We start from the raw sequence: 19,470 nt of genomic DNA, 5'->3' as shown, positions 1-19,470 counted from the left end.
GTGGCCAGGCTACGTTGAGAAGATAGTATTACGAAGGGCCTTTGTGGCTGTGACTGGCTGCTGGGAGCACCTTCCTTGGGGAAATGGTTGTGGGCCTTAATCGTGACCGGAGCCTGCAGGAGGGGAGTCGTGGTGAACTGCCCTGCCCTTCCATTTCACCAGCTGGCTCATGTCTCCAGACTGCACTGTGCTTAACTTGTGATGACCGTGTAATTCTCAAGCCGACACACTGCCTGGGATTCTGTCATTTTAAGCTTGATCAAGCTTTGATTGAGATGTCAGTGTATCCTCGGGCTTAAATAGGACCCACAGACTTAGTATTCTACTGGAGAGCCTACTAGATCACACCTTTTACTGTTTTAGTCCACGATCTCTTAACATGTGTGTCCTGCAGTTACTTACGGAGCTTTTTGGCTTCATAGGATTGTGAGAAATCTAATTATACTTGTTCTACCTTAACATCATCATATTCTACTTGATCACCCAGAATAGGGACAGGACAGTGGCTGGAGGTGATAGAAAGTTGTGTCATGAACTGAATTCTCAAGTTATCAGTAAGCTTTGTGTTTGTGATAGAGCAGGTCGCACTGCTGTGGGGATTAAACTGGTTCAGCCTTTCTTTTCCCCTTAGGTAGCCCAAGTTCTTTAACTCAGCCCAAGGAGAGTATTAAGACATGTCCTTTAAGAGCTGATAAAAAATGTGCCTTAAGTCTATCGTATAGTTTATCAAGATAATTTTAGTGACTGGAATGAATTTCATCCTTGGTTCAGACCCAGCCTCACAGGCTATTATAGCTTAACTTTAGTGGATACCTAACTTTAAAAAACCATGAAGGTAATATATGATTGCTAACCAATTATCCTCTTGAGTTATGCTGTTATTTTTTTTCTGGAAGTTCATTTGTGAATATTAAAGGGTTGTAATTTTCTCACACATGTTTAAAATATGAGGTTTGCCTAGAATCGTTTAGGGAATCCTTTGTCATGGTTTATTAAAATGGAAAGAAGAAAAAATAAATTTGAATTACAATCTAATTTTATTTGTATTGTTAGCAGTCTTCTCTCTACGGTGTACGTATGTCTTTCATGAAAGAATCATTGCATCTAACATAAATAATTCTAGGAAATTGGAAATTATCTTGCCTTGGGTATTGTGTTTATGAGGTGTGATGGTGAGAGCCATTTAAAACTGGACACCTGCATCGATTCGACCAGCTGTCCAAGATTATAGAGTAAATTGATAGGAAATCGGGATCCAGACAGAGAACTCGTGGGCTTAAAGTGTTCTTTAGACCCCGTGTCTTCTCCTAAGTGATCCCTGCATTAGGGATGGGCAGGCATCTTGCTCCCATGTGTGTCTGTGGAAGTTCCCACAGTGCCTGGAGAGGAGCTCAGGAGGGGCTTCGTGATGCTTGTGAAATGAGTGGAAGTTAGTTTTCAGAGGAGTGATTAGATGAAGCCCTGGAATCCTGAGAGAAGTAAAACCAAGGGATTCAAAGGCGGCAAGAGCAGAGCTGAGTGCTTGTGATTAGAGGAAGCACCTTGAAGAGGAGGGGGGCGCCTTTGCAGGCCCCTCCTGCGGGTGGATGCCGAGGGCATTTGTGAGGTGACTTAGAGCAGGGGGTCTCGGGTTCCTGGAAGCTGGCGCATGCTGCCCCCTGATGAAATTACCCCACAGCCCTTTCCGGTACCTGATTAGAATGAGGAACGGATGGACTGTTCCTCCCTGTTCTTTCCTCAAGTCTTCAGCACTTGTTATTCTTTCAACAACTTACATAGAGTGACCTCTAAAAAAAATACATACTTAGGGCAGTTATTTTAAGTTTAACAAATCAGTACTCTACGAAGTTCTACAGAGAGCCCTGTGGCTCGGGAGCTAGGCCGAGTCTGAGCTGTGCCTTGGAGCGTGGATGAAACAAAGCTCAGGCCCAGCCAGGAGAGGGCTTCGCAGCGGTTCTGAGCAGACCCAGGCTTTGTGTCCTGTGAAAGGCAGGCCTTATGCTGCTCTCGGGTCCCCGCGGGCCAGGGGCTTATCTCCCCCTGTTATCTAGTCAGCCTGGAAGAATCCCATCGCTTTATTTACTCACCTTACCAATCTTTTCAAACGAGCCATCCGGGGGGAAGTTTCTGAGAAGCAGAATTGTGCGAGTGTAAGACTAGTGTTGAAACAGCCAGGTTTAAGTTGGCAGCGCAGAGAAAGGAAGTGGTTTGCTTTCTTTTGTGAAAGGGCCCCTGCCTGGCTCTTTAGAACTTGTTTCTACCTAAACGCTGTCTTTTAAACTGGATCATAGAAAGTATTTGCTTTTCTGAGCGATTCAGGCAATTAGATGAGTAATAAAGATTGTCAGTTCTGGCCTGCCATATTGATATTTAAAAGTCCCTCTGTTGAGGGGAAAAAATTCACTTGTCATGATGATTCATCTTCAAATTATAAATTGGTGCATATGCAAATTTTAAATTGTTCAGTATTTCAATAAGTGAATACATTACCAAGGCTGGGATGACAGAAGGCCTAGGAAGAGCCATTTGGGAGTGTGTATAGATAGACCAGAAGGGGTAGGTAGATATTTTGTTTTAATACATGGGAATTAAAAATGGCCCGTCTACCTTATTAATTTCATTTTCTTGGAAGCCATTGCAAACCTTCAGCAGAGCGTAACAATTGGCATTTTTGGATAAAGGGTCTATATATCTATTTTAGTTTAATTAGAAGATAAGTAGGATGGGAGGCATGTGGAGTGGGCAAGAGGCGGAATGGGAATTCTGTCTTACTTTGAATTTTGGTAGAAGGTTCAGATGCTCGAAGCCATGATCGGCAGGGTATGTTTTGTAAATTTAGCAAATTCTAAGAAGTGGAGGCAACAGACTAAAAATTGTGGGACCTGAAAAGACAGCAAGCTTAGGAATAGAGGTGTCAGGAGCTTTTAAAACATGGGTTGAAAATCTCAGTCAATGTTAGGTCCTCTGTTCTTTTTCCTGTACTACAATGGGAAATAACAATTTTCCACTGTGCTTAAGCATATGCGGGTGATTGTGCTGCCTACTGGATTGTTAGGCTGGAAAAATTAGCTCCTATATTGCTGAGTTGATACAGAGATACAAATATCTACAAGTAAGTGAATAGAAAGATGAACGTTGCTGTGCTGGGTGCCGCGAAAGCAAAGTTGTATAAGCTGCCGATACTCTCTCCAGGAGCTTGTGGATTAGCTGGGGCAATGCACCCACAGCAAGACAGCCGACAGTGAGAGCACCCAGGAGCTGCCATAGGAACAGCTGAAAACGCAAAGAGCTCCAAAGGCGACAAACCCTGCTGGACGGGGGTGGGTCGGAGGAGCTTCGCCTGGGAGGCTCCTGCACAAACCTGGACTTGAGTCTGGTGGGATTCAGGAACGTATCGGGGAAGACTGAGGGCTTTCTAACAGAGAATGGGGGTGCAGAGGTGGCGTGTGAGTGGCAGATTCTTCTAGTCAGTACACCTTGAAGAGTCAAGAAGCCAGGTAGAAGTGCAAGGCAAAGACATCCCAGTCTTTCTGTAGCACTTAAATTTATACTTTGCAGATTGGGAGTCATTCACATGGTATATTCCTGCCCCGTTGGAGTGAATGTTGACCAGGTATTTACACCGACTGAGAGTAAAAACGTTAGTGTTCTGTGACTTGAGATTTAAGCTCATCTCTTGGCATGGACAACTACTGGGACTTCTGCTGTTGTGTAAATTGTACTCTTATGGTACAGTGATTTCTATTTGGTTCTAATTCCTCCCCCCCTTTTCTTTTAAAATAGGCTCTCCCGAGAAGAATTTCCAATCCATACCTGGAACATACTTCTTCCCAGGTATGACTCTTTTCTCTCTTACTGTATTTTCTGAAATAGCGATTCACAGATCCTGATGTTAAAATTCTCTAGTTATAGCTGTCCCCTTTGCTCCTTCACCCGGGGATGACACAGCCAAAGTGAAATGAGATGTCCTGATCATTGTGTCATATTCAAGATGTTCACTAGATAGAAAGGACCCTCTTCCAAGTCCTTCACATGAATACATTATCAGTGTAGCAGAGTTAATCCATCATATAAATATTTTCAATTTCCTGTATAGAAACACTGTATTTTTTTAAATAGTGGATATTTTACACTGAAAACTGGCAAGGGGATTATTTATATTTATATTTACATTTACATTTATATTTATCTAATACTAGAATATCACTGTATGCTAACTGGTGAGAAATGATGAGGATGCCTTCTTTACCGTGTTGTGTTAAAGAATCAGGCAACAAAGAGTTTTTAAAACAGCAGGAGATCATGAGCTTTGTGAGGACAGGGCCCTTTTTGGCCTCATTCCATTATTGTATCCCCAGCATCTAGACTGAGGCCTGATACCTAATGTTGCTCATTAACTGTTTTTCCGAATGACTGAGTGACTGCATATTGGTATCACGTCAGGCCTAGTCAAGTGTCAGCTGACTTATGCGTCTCTTAGGGCCATAGTTTCTGCCATCTAGCTTGTTCATAGTTTTGTTAAGTTTAACACGTTAAAAATAAATCATTCCCTGTCCTCACTTTCTCATAAAGTTGTGTTTAGAAGGTGATAACAGGAAAATTAAAGAAGTATAAGGATGAAGTTGAATCCTTCCCTGTCAAGTTATAATCAACATATTATCCATTTGTTTGCTTGGAGAGAAGATATATATTTTATAGGGGCAAAATTTTGTAGGTGCAAAAAGAGTTCACCAAGAAACGAGTGAACAGATATGAACACATACCCCCTATATCTATTCACTCTCGTGAGCTTTTACGTATGAAGACAGTTCATTGTCATTTAGCTCCTTTGCCTGTGCAGCGCAGTGCACTTGGGAGGGAGGTGCCAGCTATGGAGAAAGGAGGTCGTATTAGGGGACATAAACCTCTCTGGATCTAAGGAATACCTTCCTCCTCCAAGACTCAGAGACTCAGAGGGGCAAATAAGAAGATTAAAAAACGAAGTTAAATGAAATTTTTATCTGTTAGATGGAATCGCGAAGTAGATGAAACCAGGATTCTTGGAATTAACTCTGAACTCTCAGCAGCTGAACAGAGCTTAAAAGCTAACCAGGAAGCAGCCTGGTATCAAACTGTGTCGTGGTGCAAGATGTTCACCAGAGAGGGAAAAGTCAGTTTCCCATCTCCCTGGACCTTTATATGGATGTGTTACGAATATGGCAGAGTTAATGCATAATAAAAATATTCTTTGATTTGCCAGATTGATAGAAACACTATGTATTTAAAACCGGTGGATATTTTACACTAAAAACTTGTGTAAAAAAGATTATTTATAATTATGGTTAAAGCAGTTTAGCATATGGAAAATAGCTATTATAGCTTTAGAGCATAAATGAACCAATAGTAAAAGTAAAATAAAGTAGGTAATTGTGTTTGTAGCTACATAAGTGTCTTCAGCTTATGGATTTGGTCATGTTTTTTTATATTTAGTAGTCTCACGAATTACTGCATGATTTTTCTAAACTTATAACGAATGTTTGCTTTTTCCATTTAGATTTATGGAGAGAATTCCTCTTGTGCAGGAAGAGCATTGAGGAATATTATCATCGTTCAGGCAGCTGACCTGATAAAGGACAGAGTGAACCTCAAGGGATTTTACAGGTAACACAGTTTTCTAACACCCTGTCATAAATTCTCCTTGTGAAAAAAAAATGTGTTAAAATCTTAACCTTGATCACGGAGAGACAGGCTGTATCAGTAGCAGGAGGGGTTGATCAGTTTGTCTGAAGTGTCCTTTTGGGTTAGTGGTGGTGACTTATCTCCTCTTTAAACATAGCTAAGTGTTTGTTGACAGTTGGACTCCTGGTTCTGAAGCTAGGGTCTGGCACCCCCTGGTGTGGATGGGTTCCTGAGAGAGCCTCTGCTTTCTCTGAGATGGGACGTTTTATAATAATTTTATTGGGCATGTGCTGCACTGGGACACCCATAAATATAGGTTCCCCCTTCAGAGACCTTAGGGGACTATGAGAGGATTCTCTGGAGGGCCATGGACTGAGAGAGCTCGTGCTCAGCTGGCGAGGTGAGGGTGAGCATCCTTCTTGGGTGCTAGGAAGAGGGGGAAGGGTAGGTTGGCCTAGGATGGCATTTCTCTGCCTTGGCTGGTGGATAAGGGCAGAGGCATTGAAGTAAGTGGGCGGGTTGGTGGCCAGCTTTAAAGTACAGCTGGGCCAAGAGAGTGGTCACTCAGAAGGTTTGGAGCACATGGTTTCATTTTCTGGAGTTTAAAGAAAAAGCAAAAGTTTTAAAAATTATTTTCCCATATTTTTATTATTTTTACTTTTAAGTAAAGGTATTAAACCACACCAAGCAACACCAAAATAAAACTACAAAGAGAAAAGAAAGAGAAAAAGCGGCTATCATTCATTACCATTATTCCTTCTTACGGAAATGAGATTATAATACTATAAAGCACAGGAAGAATACTTAGGATAAGTAACAGCAACAAAAAGTAGGAAGGATTTCCAGAATAAAAGGTTGTTTCTTTAACTAAACTTAAACATGTCTGATTTTTTTTTCTTTTTTTTTAAGCAAAAACTGTATTTGCTTGTGAGCAAGCTCACAGGATTCTTTTTTTTTAATTTTCTTTTTTATTGATTGATTTGAGAGAGAGAGGGGGAGAGAGAGAGAGACATTGATTTGTTGTTCCACTGATTTATGCATTCGTTGGTTGATTCTTATATGTGCCCTGACCAGGGATCGAACCCACAACCTTGGTGTATCAGGACAACGCTCCAGCCAACTGATCTACCCAGCCAGGGCTCCTAGGATGCGTTTGAGCTACCACATAAGGCCGTGTGTAATGCCTGCCATTGTTCTCTTTTGCTTCTTTATGTGATCTCTATGGATATAGATTGAAAAAAGAATTAGATGTACATTACTTGGGTTCATGGAAAAGAACCATCCATGTTAGAACATACTGATGGGAACAGAATGTGGGGAGAGCATGTGTTTTGCTATTTCACATTCCCAGTGGTCAGGCCAGAACCTCCTTTGTTTAAAATCTAAGGACTGATTCATGTTGTGGGTATAAAGACAAAGTGCTAATGTGATGGCCCAGAACAGATCACTTTCATTCGTCAGATAGTGAATTAACGTAACGTGTTCCCCGTGTACCACATGAGAATTACCTTCAAAACTGACCTCTGAACACTGTCACCGCATTTATATCAAGATTAAGTTATGTCCGCACTACCGTGAATTTATTGCTAAAAATGTAACCAGAGGCAGAAGGAAGCCGAGAGATGTTCAACCGAGATTGTTTAAATGATGTTTTGTTATCACGTCGGCCTTGTGGCCGATCCCCTGTAGCGCAGTGGTCCTGTCCCACCCAGCGCGCTGCCGTGGTTAGAGCCACACGCCCTTGGGACAGTTTCTGGATTCAGCACGAGACTGAAAACACACCAGGAGGGAGAACTCTCTCGGTAGTCAGATCGCCCCTTTCGACCACGTCCGTTGGGTTTCTTCCTCACTGCTCTCCCCTGAATCCTGGGGATTTAGGTATTTTAACTGGACTGTGGCGGGCCTGCTCGGAAGCCAGGGGCGGATGAGTTCAATGCCGAGGCAGCTCACCTCATTATTATTTTTTAACTTTTTAATATATCTTTATTGATTTCAGAGAGAAGGAAGGAGAGAGAGAGAGAGAGAGAGATAGAAATGTCAATGATGAGAGTCATTGATCGGCTGCCTCCTGCAGGCCCCCGCCTGGGGATCAAGCCCGCAACCCGGGCATGTGCCCTGACCGGGAATCGAACCCCTATCGCCTGGATCTTAGGTCGATGCTCGACTGCTGAGCCACGCCTGGCTGGGCAGCTCACCTCAGCCCTGCCCCCCAAACAGAGGGAGGCCCCCACCCGGCGACAAGGTAGACTTTGTGGTCGCCAGCATCGCGGGGAGCCGGCTAGGACTGAGGACTCTGGTCGCAGCCGGCCACCCTGCCTGGGAGCCCGCAGGGTAACAGGCTCTCCGGGTAACGCCTGACCACGATTTTGAGGAGCCCCTGCTGAGACATTTCGCCCCCACCTGCGAACAAGCATGCACACGTCCGTCGAGCCCCCTTGTGCAGTGCAGCGGTTTAGTTTATTGAGTAAATGTTCCGTTGCGCTCTCTCATACTCCGCAGCGGAGGCCAAGGAGCTGCATTTTCTGAAGATGATTAAAAACGATACAGTGTTTCCGCCACGTGACGACTGCTACGAGCAATTAGTGCGAAGATGCGGCTAATTGACAGAGGTGCTGAGGCATTAATTAACACTTGGAGCCTTTAACATGAAAGGTGTCCTGTGAATTAGAAATTAATATTGGTCTAATTGCCTGTTTTGTTGTGATCTGTTTTCTCCTTTTGTTTAAAAAACACATCCATTTATTTGACTGTTAATCTTTTTCACGTCTTAATGCTAACCTGCAATTAAACACGTCTGATGTGGCCTTAATTGCCTTTGAGCATCTTACAAACAGTGACACTGGACCAAAAAAAGTGATGCGTTATCAAAAGCCGGAATGTTTGATCAAATCTCTCAGCAGAAAAACTTACTACTTTATTTTTTCTTTACCTTGGAAAATGTAGCACCACATGGCATTTCTTCATATTGTTGGTTATTGTGTGATTTCTAGGCATTTGTGCCTATGCCAATCACGAGAGATAGGCCGTATTTTTCTGTTTTAGGAATACAAATAAAGTATTCCTAAGTCTTTGACATCTTTCGGTCCTTAAATACCAAATACAGAATGAACATGGCCATTTACACAATACATCATTTTAAAAAAACATTTTGGTGACAGTTTCTCATAAGGGAGAATGGTGTTCAATGAAATTTCTGCAAATGAAAATTCATATTTCAGCAAGTTTTCTTCTTTTGGTTTTTCATCCCGGGCTCATGAAGAGGGAAAAGTAGGCATGAAGATACTTCTTGTAATGCCAAGATTGGGATATTCTTTGAATATAGTTGTATATTTTAAGACAGATTACAGAGAATATTTTGTGTGTGTGGTTAGTGGAATCCTTTGCGCACATCTGGATTTATGGGCTTTATGATCTAGGTTGCTTAGCTAGATTGTTTAGATTATATTAAATTTAAAAGATTCACAGTCAAATTTATTGTTCTTTGAGACAGACTGTAGGATTTAAAAGTAGCAAACAAAATTTTATACCACGCACTGTGGTCCCAACTCTGTCTAACCTTCTTGGAATTATTTTGTTCTTATTAAAGAAACTAGATAAGCCCTGGTCGGTGTGGCTCAGTTGGTTGAATACTGGAAGGTTGCTGGTTCGATTCCCCATCAGGGCACATGCCCGGGTTGCCTCCTTGATGCCCAGTAGGGGGCGTGCAGGAGGCAGTCAATCGATGTTTCTCTCCCCTTCTCTCTTCCCCTCTCTCTAAAATCAATTTTTAAAAAATTTTGTTAAGAGACTAGATAAAAATCTACAAGTGGTTGAACCAAAGTTTCTCACCACCAACTTGAGGTACTTGTCTTACCAAGGCAGAAACATTTTCTTTCTATAAAGGAGTGCCAAATTTATTTTTTCATTTATTCAAAGTTATGCATTTTGAGAACTTACTGTGCACCTGGACTGTCCTAGTTGTTGGAGTTTAATAGTGAGTTATGCATTGTCCTTGTTCTCCTGAAAATTATTCTTAAGTGAGGAAAGCAGATACTATTCATTCAGAAAGACGCATAATTATTAAATGGTAGGTGACTTGAGGAAAAAGTAGAAGAGGGTTTGATTCCAACTTTCTCTAAGGAAGTGATATTTGAGCTGAAATCTGAAAGATGAATGAGTGAGAGGTACATGGCATTTAATTTTGAGTCACTTGTTTAAAAAAGCAAGCACACGAGAGGGATGGTATTAAATATCAATTTTTTGGCCAATGAATGGAGACGGTGTCTTATGTCAGTGGCTTTCTTTTTGTCCAGGAGAAGCTGTGTTGGGTCAGAACTGGTGGACTGGCTGCTGGAACACTGTCCTTTCGTCCAGTGCAGATCCATGGCCATCGGGGTCTGGCAGCTCCTACTGGACATGGGGATTATGTCATCAGGTAAGTAGTACCTGCTTTTGAAGGCACGGAGTCCTTCAAAAATTGTATTAAGCTACCAGACCAAAATGCACTTGATTTTCTAGAGGATGCTACAATCTGAATGGAAATTGTTTTTTGCAGGTAAATTCTGCATTCGCTCTTATAAATAAAAGTGACAGGTCATCGTTTGATTTTTATTTCTCTCTCACCATTTGTAAAAATAATTAGGTACCTGCTGGTTCATAGACTTCTACTTATACAGATCTTTTGCTTACCCACTCCCTTCTCTACTCAAAATGCTGCTCACAATTTTTAAAAAAATCAGTGACGTCTTTAGTTGCCCTAAATGTGTGATTTATCTTGCTGTACTTAGAATTATCATCAGGAACTGATTTTATGAGTGGAATGTGTATGCCATTTTGATTGACTAAGTAATCATGAATAGTTAGAGATACAACCTATAAAAATTAGCTGTTTAAACAGATGAACAAATTGATGTTAACTAGAAACTAAAAAGATGGTAGATATCTCTTTTCTTAGCTGAGCCCAGGGAATTGAAGGAGAGGAATAAAGCAATCTGATTTTTTATTTAGCTCTATCACACAGGTGCTGGTGGGTCACTGGGAAGCCCTTTTTTCCCTATAGGTAATAAATATTGAAGGCCACAGCACATAGTAAGGTTCGGAAAGGCATACTCAAGTCCCATTGTGAAAGAGTCGTGCAGATGGGGACGGGGTAAATTTCTTAGTGAGTTAATAATACCTGGCACCTGATGCTCTTATTTACAAAATCAGTTAGGTACCTTTGAGCAATGTTATCAGCTTGCTTGCAACAAAACGTTTTGTGTTAATATTTTTTGGAAAAGTCTCCAGTTCTGATTCCTTTAAAATGGTGTTTACTAACCTTGGCAGCATTGGCATTTTGGGTTAGATAGTTCTTCGTTGAAGGGGGCTGTCCTGTACCTTATAGGATGTGTAGTAGCATCTCTTTCTTCCACCCACCAGATGCCGATAGCACCCCCTAGCTGCGACAACCAAAAATATCTCCAGACATTGCCAGATGTTCCCAGTGGTGGGTGGGGGACACACAGTCACCCTGGTCGAGAACCACTGATCTAACACTCGCCACCATGTTGTGTTTGGGTACCGCTAAAGTAATTTACATGTATTAGCTTGCTTTGGGACACTGAAGAAATTTCTCCCCACTGTCTTTGAATTACTGTAGATTTCAACTGTCCCTAAAGCAGAAAAATGATAAAATGTATGTGAAGATGCTGGTCAAACCTTCAAGTACTAAAAATAGATTGGCCAGTATATACTTTTTAATTCACTGGGATTGTGAACACGAATGGACTTAGACTGTATAATTATTGTCTTACCTCTGGTGGATAATAATTAGTAGTGCTTTCAGTTTAGTATTTGGCTTATGACTCTCTAAATAATATACTCTGAAAGACTGATCCCCACACCTTCTGTCTTTCCAACAGTGGACCAGCATCTGTACTTTCAGGATACCTATGTTTTCTACCAGTTCTCATCTGACGAGTGTAGCTACTTGTACTGTGAATTTGAACGAGAAGAGGAGTGGCAGAATGGGGTGAAGCAGTTACTGCAGCTGGTACCTCTCATTCGCACCAGGGCTGGCATCTGCGACCTGTAAGTAGATGCTGTTTTGTTCTGTTGTTAAATTGTTCTCACTTTAAGAACATTTCCTGGGTCTCAGCACCGAGCTTTGCTCTTTAAGATTACCATCTCCTTTAAAAGGTAGTGGTTAAGTCCCATTTCTCAGATGCAAGTTCAGAGAGGTAAAATAAATCACTTAAAATTAAATCAGCTATTATTTAATAATAATAATAAAATTAGAACTAGTATTCAGATCCCAGAAGTCCATGTCTTGCCAGCCACGCCATCCTGAGCCTAATTTAATTATTGCTCTATGCGTAGATGATTTAAATTAGGAATAAACATGATTTGGCTTGAGTTGAGAATAAAATAATAACTCATATTTCATTCACTACCCAAATTGTGACTTTCCTAAGAAAGAGCTCAACAGATGTTTCAGAAAATAATCTAGAAGCAACGTTTGGCAAATTAAAACATGTGGGTCATAATCACATGAAGATATTGAATTACTGCCCTGGCCGGTGTGGCTCAGTTGGATGAGCATCGTCCCTTACACTGAGAGGTCACCAGTTTGATCCCCGGTCAGGGCACATGCCGAGGTTGCAGGCTCGAGGTTGCCGATTGATGTTTCACTCTCTCTCTCACTTCTCTCTCTAAAAAATCAATAAAAACATATTTTTTAAAAAGATACTGAATCACTATATGATTAAAATGAATTAAAATGAACTCATTAGAGAAGGTTTGGGGAAAAGGACTTGTCGTGATTTGGTGACTCTGACATGCCTTTGTTTATCCACACCATTGACGACAAGCTTACTTCAGTTAGTGCATTGCAGATTAAAATTCTCAGTTAATAACTTTTACATATTTAGTTTTCAGAATCCATTCCCATACTATTGACTCTTTCAGTTAGCAGGGCAAGTAGTGTTCTCCTCATGTCATGGGTAAGAATGTAGGTTCAGGGAGCAACACCTACGACCATAACAAAGATAAGTCACACTTGTTAAAAAATGACAATACTGAACAGTTAATACAGACTTTTAGAAGAATAAGTGTCAGAATACTAATGAGGCACTGTGCTAATGGCAAGTGGGATTGCACAGAACACATTTTATATCAGGAACTATGCTAAATGCTCTGTATTCATTATTTCACCCTCAGATGAATCCCATAAGACAGTTACTACCACTTTTCCCATTTTCTAAGTGAGGAAACTGAAATGCAGAAGTCAGGTAACCTGCCCAGGGTCGCCCAGGCGGTGAGGGAGAGTTTAGGGCTTGAATGCTTGCCAGCCTCGCTCTAACGCCCCTGCTTTCAACACCTGCTCCCAGGTTCCTAGGCGTTACGGGGGTCATTCTAGCTTCCCTTTCGGAGATGTTATTAACGGAAGCTGGAAAAATGTTGGACTGACTCTGAAATGGTTAGGAATCCGCCACCACTGTTTACAGAGGACCTTGCAATGGTAAAGCAACGTTCAAATGTAATTCCCCACTCAGCTGACTAAGTACAAAAAATGTTCTGTAGTGTAATATGCTTTCAACATGGGTCAGACGTTTCCTGAGAAAAGCCAAGGAGCATTTCCATAAACTCGAACAAGCTTTCCAAGAAGGGGTGGCATGCTTGTTTCAGCTAGGGGTGGCCGTGACTTGCTTTGGCTCTGGCAGACTTGAGCAGCTCTTAACCAGCTCCTGTCCCGAGCGCGAGATGGAACCTGTGCATTGCCACGGGCATGCCTAGGTGAACGGTGGCACAGGGGAACTGAACCAGCTCGCAAGCTGTCCTTGCGCTATAGCTCCAGGCCTTTCTGCTCCCCTTAGAGAGCAGATTGGAATGCCAGTGAGTGCATCAGCTTGGATACAGGAAAGCCCTAGGTCTGCTCTAAGTTCTGAAAATGAAAATGTTTTAAATATTTGGGTCTTCATATTTATTCCAGATTACTTCCTGTCTTTTGTCCCACTGGTCACTGAACGCAAATGTTATGCCTCTAGAGTTGAGAATCACTGTAGCATGCCTTGTCTATCAGCAAAATTTTTAGGTTGGTGTAAACATGCGCATTTGGGAGTAGCAATTCCTTTGGTCACTGGGGAGCCATGGATCTGTCTGTCCCACACTGTAAGTACTAACTGTAAAAAGACAAAATTACTGAACCACTGCATGTCTCTTTGGGAGAGAGAGGACATCTATATTTTCTATAGTAGAGCTGTGAGCAAAATTCTAAGCTATGGTAGAGTGTTTTTAGCCAAATTTTGGAAAGCCAAGGTTTAGGTTATCCAGACTTAGCATAAACTATAGTCAGAAAAAAAAGGTGGCGGGGGACATTGTCCCCTTTCAGTCGTCACAGCCCTTCCTGTGGCTCGATGCATACGATCCTGTCACAACCTCTGCTCTCACCAGGCGATCTCCCTTCATCCCACCCAGTCTCACACCCACTTACTCCCTGGTGCCCATAGGGTGCTCTTCTCTCTTCTCCGCCTCTTTCCTGTCGAGTCAAGTTCTACCCACCCCTCAAGGGGGAGCCCAAGTCCTACTTTGACGGCAAAACTTCCATGCTGTCTCCAGTCCATGTCTGTCTTTCTTTTAATAACTTACTGTTCTTGCTGTTTGTATCAAAAATGTGCCCCCATTTTTCTGTCATTCTTAGTCCTGTCTCTTCTGCTGTGTCACCCATTACCTTTTATCCATTCCACTCAAATGCCCTCTAACGTCTGCTTGATTCATTAATTTAAGTTGATCACTCATGAACTGAAAACCCAGTCTTGTGGTCCTTTTAATAAGCTTTTTGATATTTGAAGGCTATTAAGGTCTGCCTGTGCAGTTCTCCATTAGGCCTCTCTAATTTGCTGTCTTCTCTTCAAATCTCTTTAAAACTATGGGAGGAAACCACTTAATGTCTCTTCGAAAACACAACCTATTCCGTACAAAGGCATTTTGTAAAAAGAAAAGTGGATTTTTTTTCTCCCACTTTAAAGAAATGTTTAAAGCAGGAAGGAAAGTGGAGCTGCTGCAGGTTTCTAGACTAATGTAAGGCAACAAAATTCCTCTTCTATACAAAATAACTTTCATATCCAAACTGAGTAGATAATTTGAAAGGAGTGAGTGAGTCGGCTGTCAAGGGTATTATCTCATGGGGGGAAAAAATATCAGACACGGTACCTCGTTCGAACTGAAAGCCAATCAGGTAACCAGGGTGAATGCACTTTATTCCAGGCCCTGTTTTTGGGGGGGGTGTAGGAACAATGAGGGGAGAGGCAGCCCAGTAATCCCTTCAGGACTAATGGACGTTTCTCTCCAGCACTGCGACTCCTCGGAGAATTTAGGCTGCAGGGAGGCTTCGCCATTTCAACTCAGCCACCGGGATCGGTAGGCGTGGGGGCTCCGAACAGCCGAGCCTGGGAACCGTGAATACATGAAACTGAGTTCTTCCAGTTACAGGGCAGTTAACAGTTGTGCCGTCTTCAGACGAGCTGCAGAGGGCTGCTGAAGTTAAACTCGTGCCACTCGCGCGTGCGGCGTCTTGGTTTCCTCCCAGCCGTCTGTTGTTCGCTCCCGCGTAGGCCTGCCTCCTGCCGGGCAGCCAGAAGGAGGGGGGAGAAGCCCCATATTTTTAGTCGACTCCAGTAAAGTCATTCGAATCGAGCAAGTTTAAAAGTCCCTTTAGTTAGCCGTTCAGCGTATCTTGGAGAAAAGGCTGGCTCTCTGCACCGCCTCCCTGCTCCTCAGCAGGACAGCCGGGGGGTGTTGGTGAGTGGCGTGGGCCCTGGCCCCTGGCAGAGGCTTCCCTGGCAGGGGGGGACCTTCCCCATCCTCTCGGGTGCTGCCTCGTGGGTGGGCAGCTGGATCCCTAGTGACCCCTGGTGTGACCCTGGGGTACCCTGCTGTCGAGCCTGGGGCTGGTGTCAGTTGGGTCTTTCTCTCCTGGCTCGATCAGTGCCTGGGGGCCCTGCCTGGCTGGTCTGCCCTCCTGGGTGCCCGCTGGCATTGCTCATGCTCCTGAGGGTCTGGCTGTGGCTCCCACAGACGTCTCATCCAGCCACGTGACCTCTGCTGAAACAGCTCCCTCTCACTCGTCCCGGCCTGACTTTTCCTGATTCTACCTGATTCTTTAAAAACCATACCCGTTCACTGTTGCTGCTGTGGTTAGCAGTGCGCTTCAGCGGCTGGTTTGCTAACGTTCGGGTTCCTCACTGACCAACTCCAGGGAACGCTCCATCCAGTGGGTTAAGATGATTTCTTAGCATTCAGGGTTCCACGCTCCAGACAGAGGGGAGAGGGCACCTGAGCAGAGGGAACAGTGTGTGGAATGACAGTGGGAAGACTGGTGGCACGTTGAGGCAGTGAAGGCAGCTTGGTGTAACCGGAGCAGTGGGTCGTACCCGGCAGGACTCAGCTTTGGGAGGGGCGGGAAGCAAGGCTCAGATTGATCTCAGGGGTCTGCAAATCCATAGGGAGGGAAGCCAGGCATTGTCTTCACGCTGAATAGAGAGAATGACTTCACTGTGTAGAGATACTGTTGCTTGAATTCACAGCAACATTTTGTCGTGTATCTGCTCAACCAGCATGTAGAGATTATGGGTCTGTGATCTGTTTCTGTATGAAAGGAGTCCCCCTACTTAAAAAAGAACTGACTCAGTCGTTCTGCCTAAGCTGCCCGGGCAGTGACAACAATGAAAACAATAATAACAGTAATAGCTAACACTTACATAGCACTTGCTACGTGCCAGGCACTGCTCTGAGCATTATTACGTGTAATGACTAATGTAATGCAACTGTTTGACGTTACTGTTGTTCTGGCTTTTTAGATGAGGGAACTGACGCAAGGCAGGTTTCCTAACTTGTCAAAGGGACAGGCTTCTGTACTCAGCAGCAGTCATGTGAATTGAAGGTTGAGTTGGAAATGACCTCTGTCAGTGGTACGTAACCGTGATGCTTTTAAGAAATAAAGAGGTATAATGTGAGACCTACTGAATCAGGATTGGGAGAGGGAATGACACACGGATATCAGTGTTTTCTGTAACGTTCTAACGGTGAGGCTAATACAGACCAATGTTGAGAACGACTGTTTTATGAGTCACCCTTACAGAAAGAGCTCTGTTAAATGACAGGAAATGTGAGTGATAATTAAATCAAAGTCTCAAAATACTATGTAAAGAAGCCAGATTAATATTATAATGTAGAAAAGATTTTATCGAGCATGGTGCCTATCGCCACTTGGCTGACACTTCTGAAAATTCCATAAATTTAGCTCTCTAAGCATTTATATCTGGAAGATACTTCCTAAGTAATTGCATTTGCTCCTCTTGATTCTTAGGTGAGGAAAAGGGGCAGAGAGCAGAGAGTCTGGGAAAAGACAACCACTTGTCGCTGACACTCTACTAAGTGACTTAATAGGCATTTACTGATCATTGGGTTTGTGTACTTTGCTCTGCTCCGTGAAGGATATCACAATATATAGATAATGTAAGGCCTTTTGTGAGGCCAGCATTATTATGACAAAGTTCAGAAAAAGGAAACAGACCAATATAACTGAATATAAACACAAAAATCTTTCTCAACTGATATTAGTAAATGGAACTGAGCAATGTATAAAAATGATAATGCATGATATGAAAAAGGGAGTTTATTCCAGGAATAAGAAGATGGTTCAGCATTCAAAAATCAATGTAGGCCGGCCTGGCTCAGTGGTTGAGCATCGACCTATAATCCAGGAGATCGCTGTTCGATTCCCGGTCAGGGCACATGCCCGGGTTGCAGGCTCGATCCCCAGCAGGGGGCGTGCAGGAGGCAGTCGATCAATGACTCTCTCATCATTGATGTTTCTCTCTCTCTCTCTCCCTCTCCCTTCCTCTCTCTGAAATCAATAAAGGCATATATTTCTTTAAAAAATCAATGTAGCCCGGCCGGGCGTGGCTCAGTGGTTAAGCATCGACCTAGGATCCAGGCGATCAGGGTTCGATTCCTGGTCAGGGCACATGCCCGGGTTGCGGGCTGCAGCCGATCAATGACCCTCTCATCACTGATGTTTCTAGCTTTCTCTCTCCCCCTCCTTTCCTCTCTCTGAAATCAATAAAGATATATAAAATAAATAAATAAATAATCAATGTAATTCACCATGTTCACAGTCTAAAAAAAAAATCTTATATGGTAAACTCCATAGATGCAGGTAAAGTTTTTGAGAAAATTTAATATTCATTCATGATAAAAAAAATTCTCAGATAACTAGGAGTATACGGCAACTTCCTCAATCTGATAAAAATCTATAGTTTACATCATACTTAGTGGAAAGAGTTCAGTCTTTCACTATTAAGACCGGGAACAAGGTGACTACATCTCTTCTCATCACTTCTCTTCCACACTAGTCAGTGCAATAAGCAAGAAAAAGAACTACAAGGTATACAGATGACTTGTCTGTCTTTGCAGATGATGTAATTACATACATAGAAAATCCCCAAGAGTCCACAAAACACTAGAATTAATAAGTGGGCTTAGCACGGTCACAGGATACAAAGTCAATATATAAAATTCAATTATATTTCTATGTATTAGGACAAAAAGCCCAGGGTGAGTTACTTAGGTATAAATGTTAGAAAGCGTGTGCAACAGCTATGTGCCAAATACTTGAAAAGATCAAATAAGACAAAAGATCAAATGAAAGATCAAATAAGACAAGTAAGCGGAGAATGTACCCACGTTCGTGGATTGGAAGACTCAATATTGTTAAGGTGTTAATTCTTCCCAAACTGACCTGTCTTTTCGATGCCAGTTGTCTCCTGATCTGTTGGCCTCACCATACCTGCTTAATAATAAAACCTACACTTGGAACATTGACCTTAGTCTTCAGATTTCTCTTTCTCTCTCTCATCTGGATGTGCCCTCACCCGGTCACGTTTTTAATATCAACTCCACAGTGATGACCCCCAAATTTATGTCCCTGTGTCCCCTTAGCACCCTATATACACTGGCACCGCCGCCACCCACTACCCTGTCACCTCTGTTCCCTTTATTCTCGTGTCTTCCTTAACTGTTCCTTTTCCACCTGACTTATAGAAGAAGCAACATGAGAAACCCATGGGCATCCTTAATTTTTGAAATCGTGCTGGAGTAGCCCCTTCTAATTGGGGAGATCGACTTCAAGAGCGCCATTCCTACATCCCAAACCTACCCTTGGTCGTTTTGACTTTCCTAATTAGATTTTCATTTTATGATCTTTGGAGAAGAGGAAATCCCGTATGAGTAAACAAACATTTTTTGTGTATTTCTCAAAAATGTTTTTCATGATGGAATTTGGCATACGTTTTGTGTTAAGATCATAGGATAAATAGATAATCTCCATTTATCACTTTAAATTATTTGTATAAAAATTACTCTGAAGACAGCCAACCTTAATCTTTGCTGTTACTCAGCACCCCTTCTCCCAAGGAAACACTCAGTCCTCCCAAATTTCCATTGTTTACACACAAGGTTTATTGTAGGTGTGGGAACAGATTGCTTACCTTTGTCATAGTACGTCAATGTTTAAGAGTAGTACAGGGATTTTAACAAAAATTGAACTTTTAGGCCTGGCTGTGTGCTAGCTTTTGGATTGTAGCTGTCAGAGGGATGGAGGATGGTGGGTGGGTGGAGGGGGAGAAAGTAACCAAAGAACTTACATGCATATATGCACAACCCAAGGACATGGACAATGGTGGGAGAGGGACTGGGGAGAGGGAGGGGATGGGGTGGAACGGGTCATTGGGGAGAAAAAGGGACATCTGTAATATTTTAAACAAAAGTAAAATTTAAAAATTTTAAAAATTAAAT

At 42.6% G+C, this 19,470-nt stretch overlaps 1 protein-coding gene across 1 annotated transcript in view; it reads left to right on the top strand.

Annotated features, from left to right (window-relative positions):
* The window catches only part of RAPGEF5 (Rap guanine nucleotide exchange factor 5), a 192,152-nt gene that overhangs the window by 30,442 nt on the left and 142,240 nt on the right, over nucleotides 1–19,470 (top strand). Inside the window, exons 2-5 of the mRNA XM_081147885.1 lie at nucleotides 3,784–3,834; nucleotides 5,534–5,640; nucleotides 9,951–10,072; nucleotides 11,538–11,706. Coding sequence (XP_081004011.1) covers nucleotides 3,784–3,834; nucleotides 5,534–5,640; nucleotides 9,951–10,072; nucleotides 11,538–11,706 — 449 coding nt within the window. The remainder of the gene's footprint in view (nucleotides 1–3,783; nucleotides 3,835–5,533; nucleotides 5,641–9,950; nucleotides 10,073–11,537; nucleotides 11,707–19,470) is intronic.

The sequence above is a fragment of the Miniopterus schreibersii genome (genome assembly GCF_964146895.1).
Source record: "Miniopterus schreibersii genome assembly, chromosome: 9".
Lineage (NCBI taxonomy): Eukaryota > Metazoa > Chordata > Mammalia > Chiroptera > Miniopteridae > Miniopterus > Miniopterus schreibersii.
The sequence above is the reverse complement of the archived record's forward strand: the minus strand, read 5'-3'. Positions and strand labels throughout refer to the sequence as shown.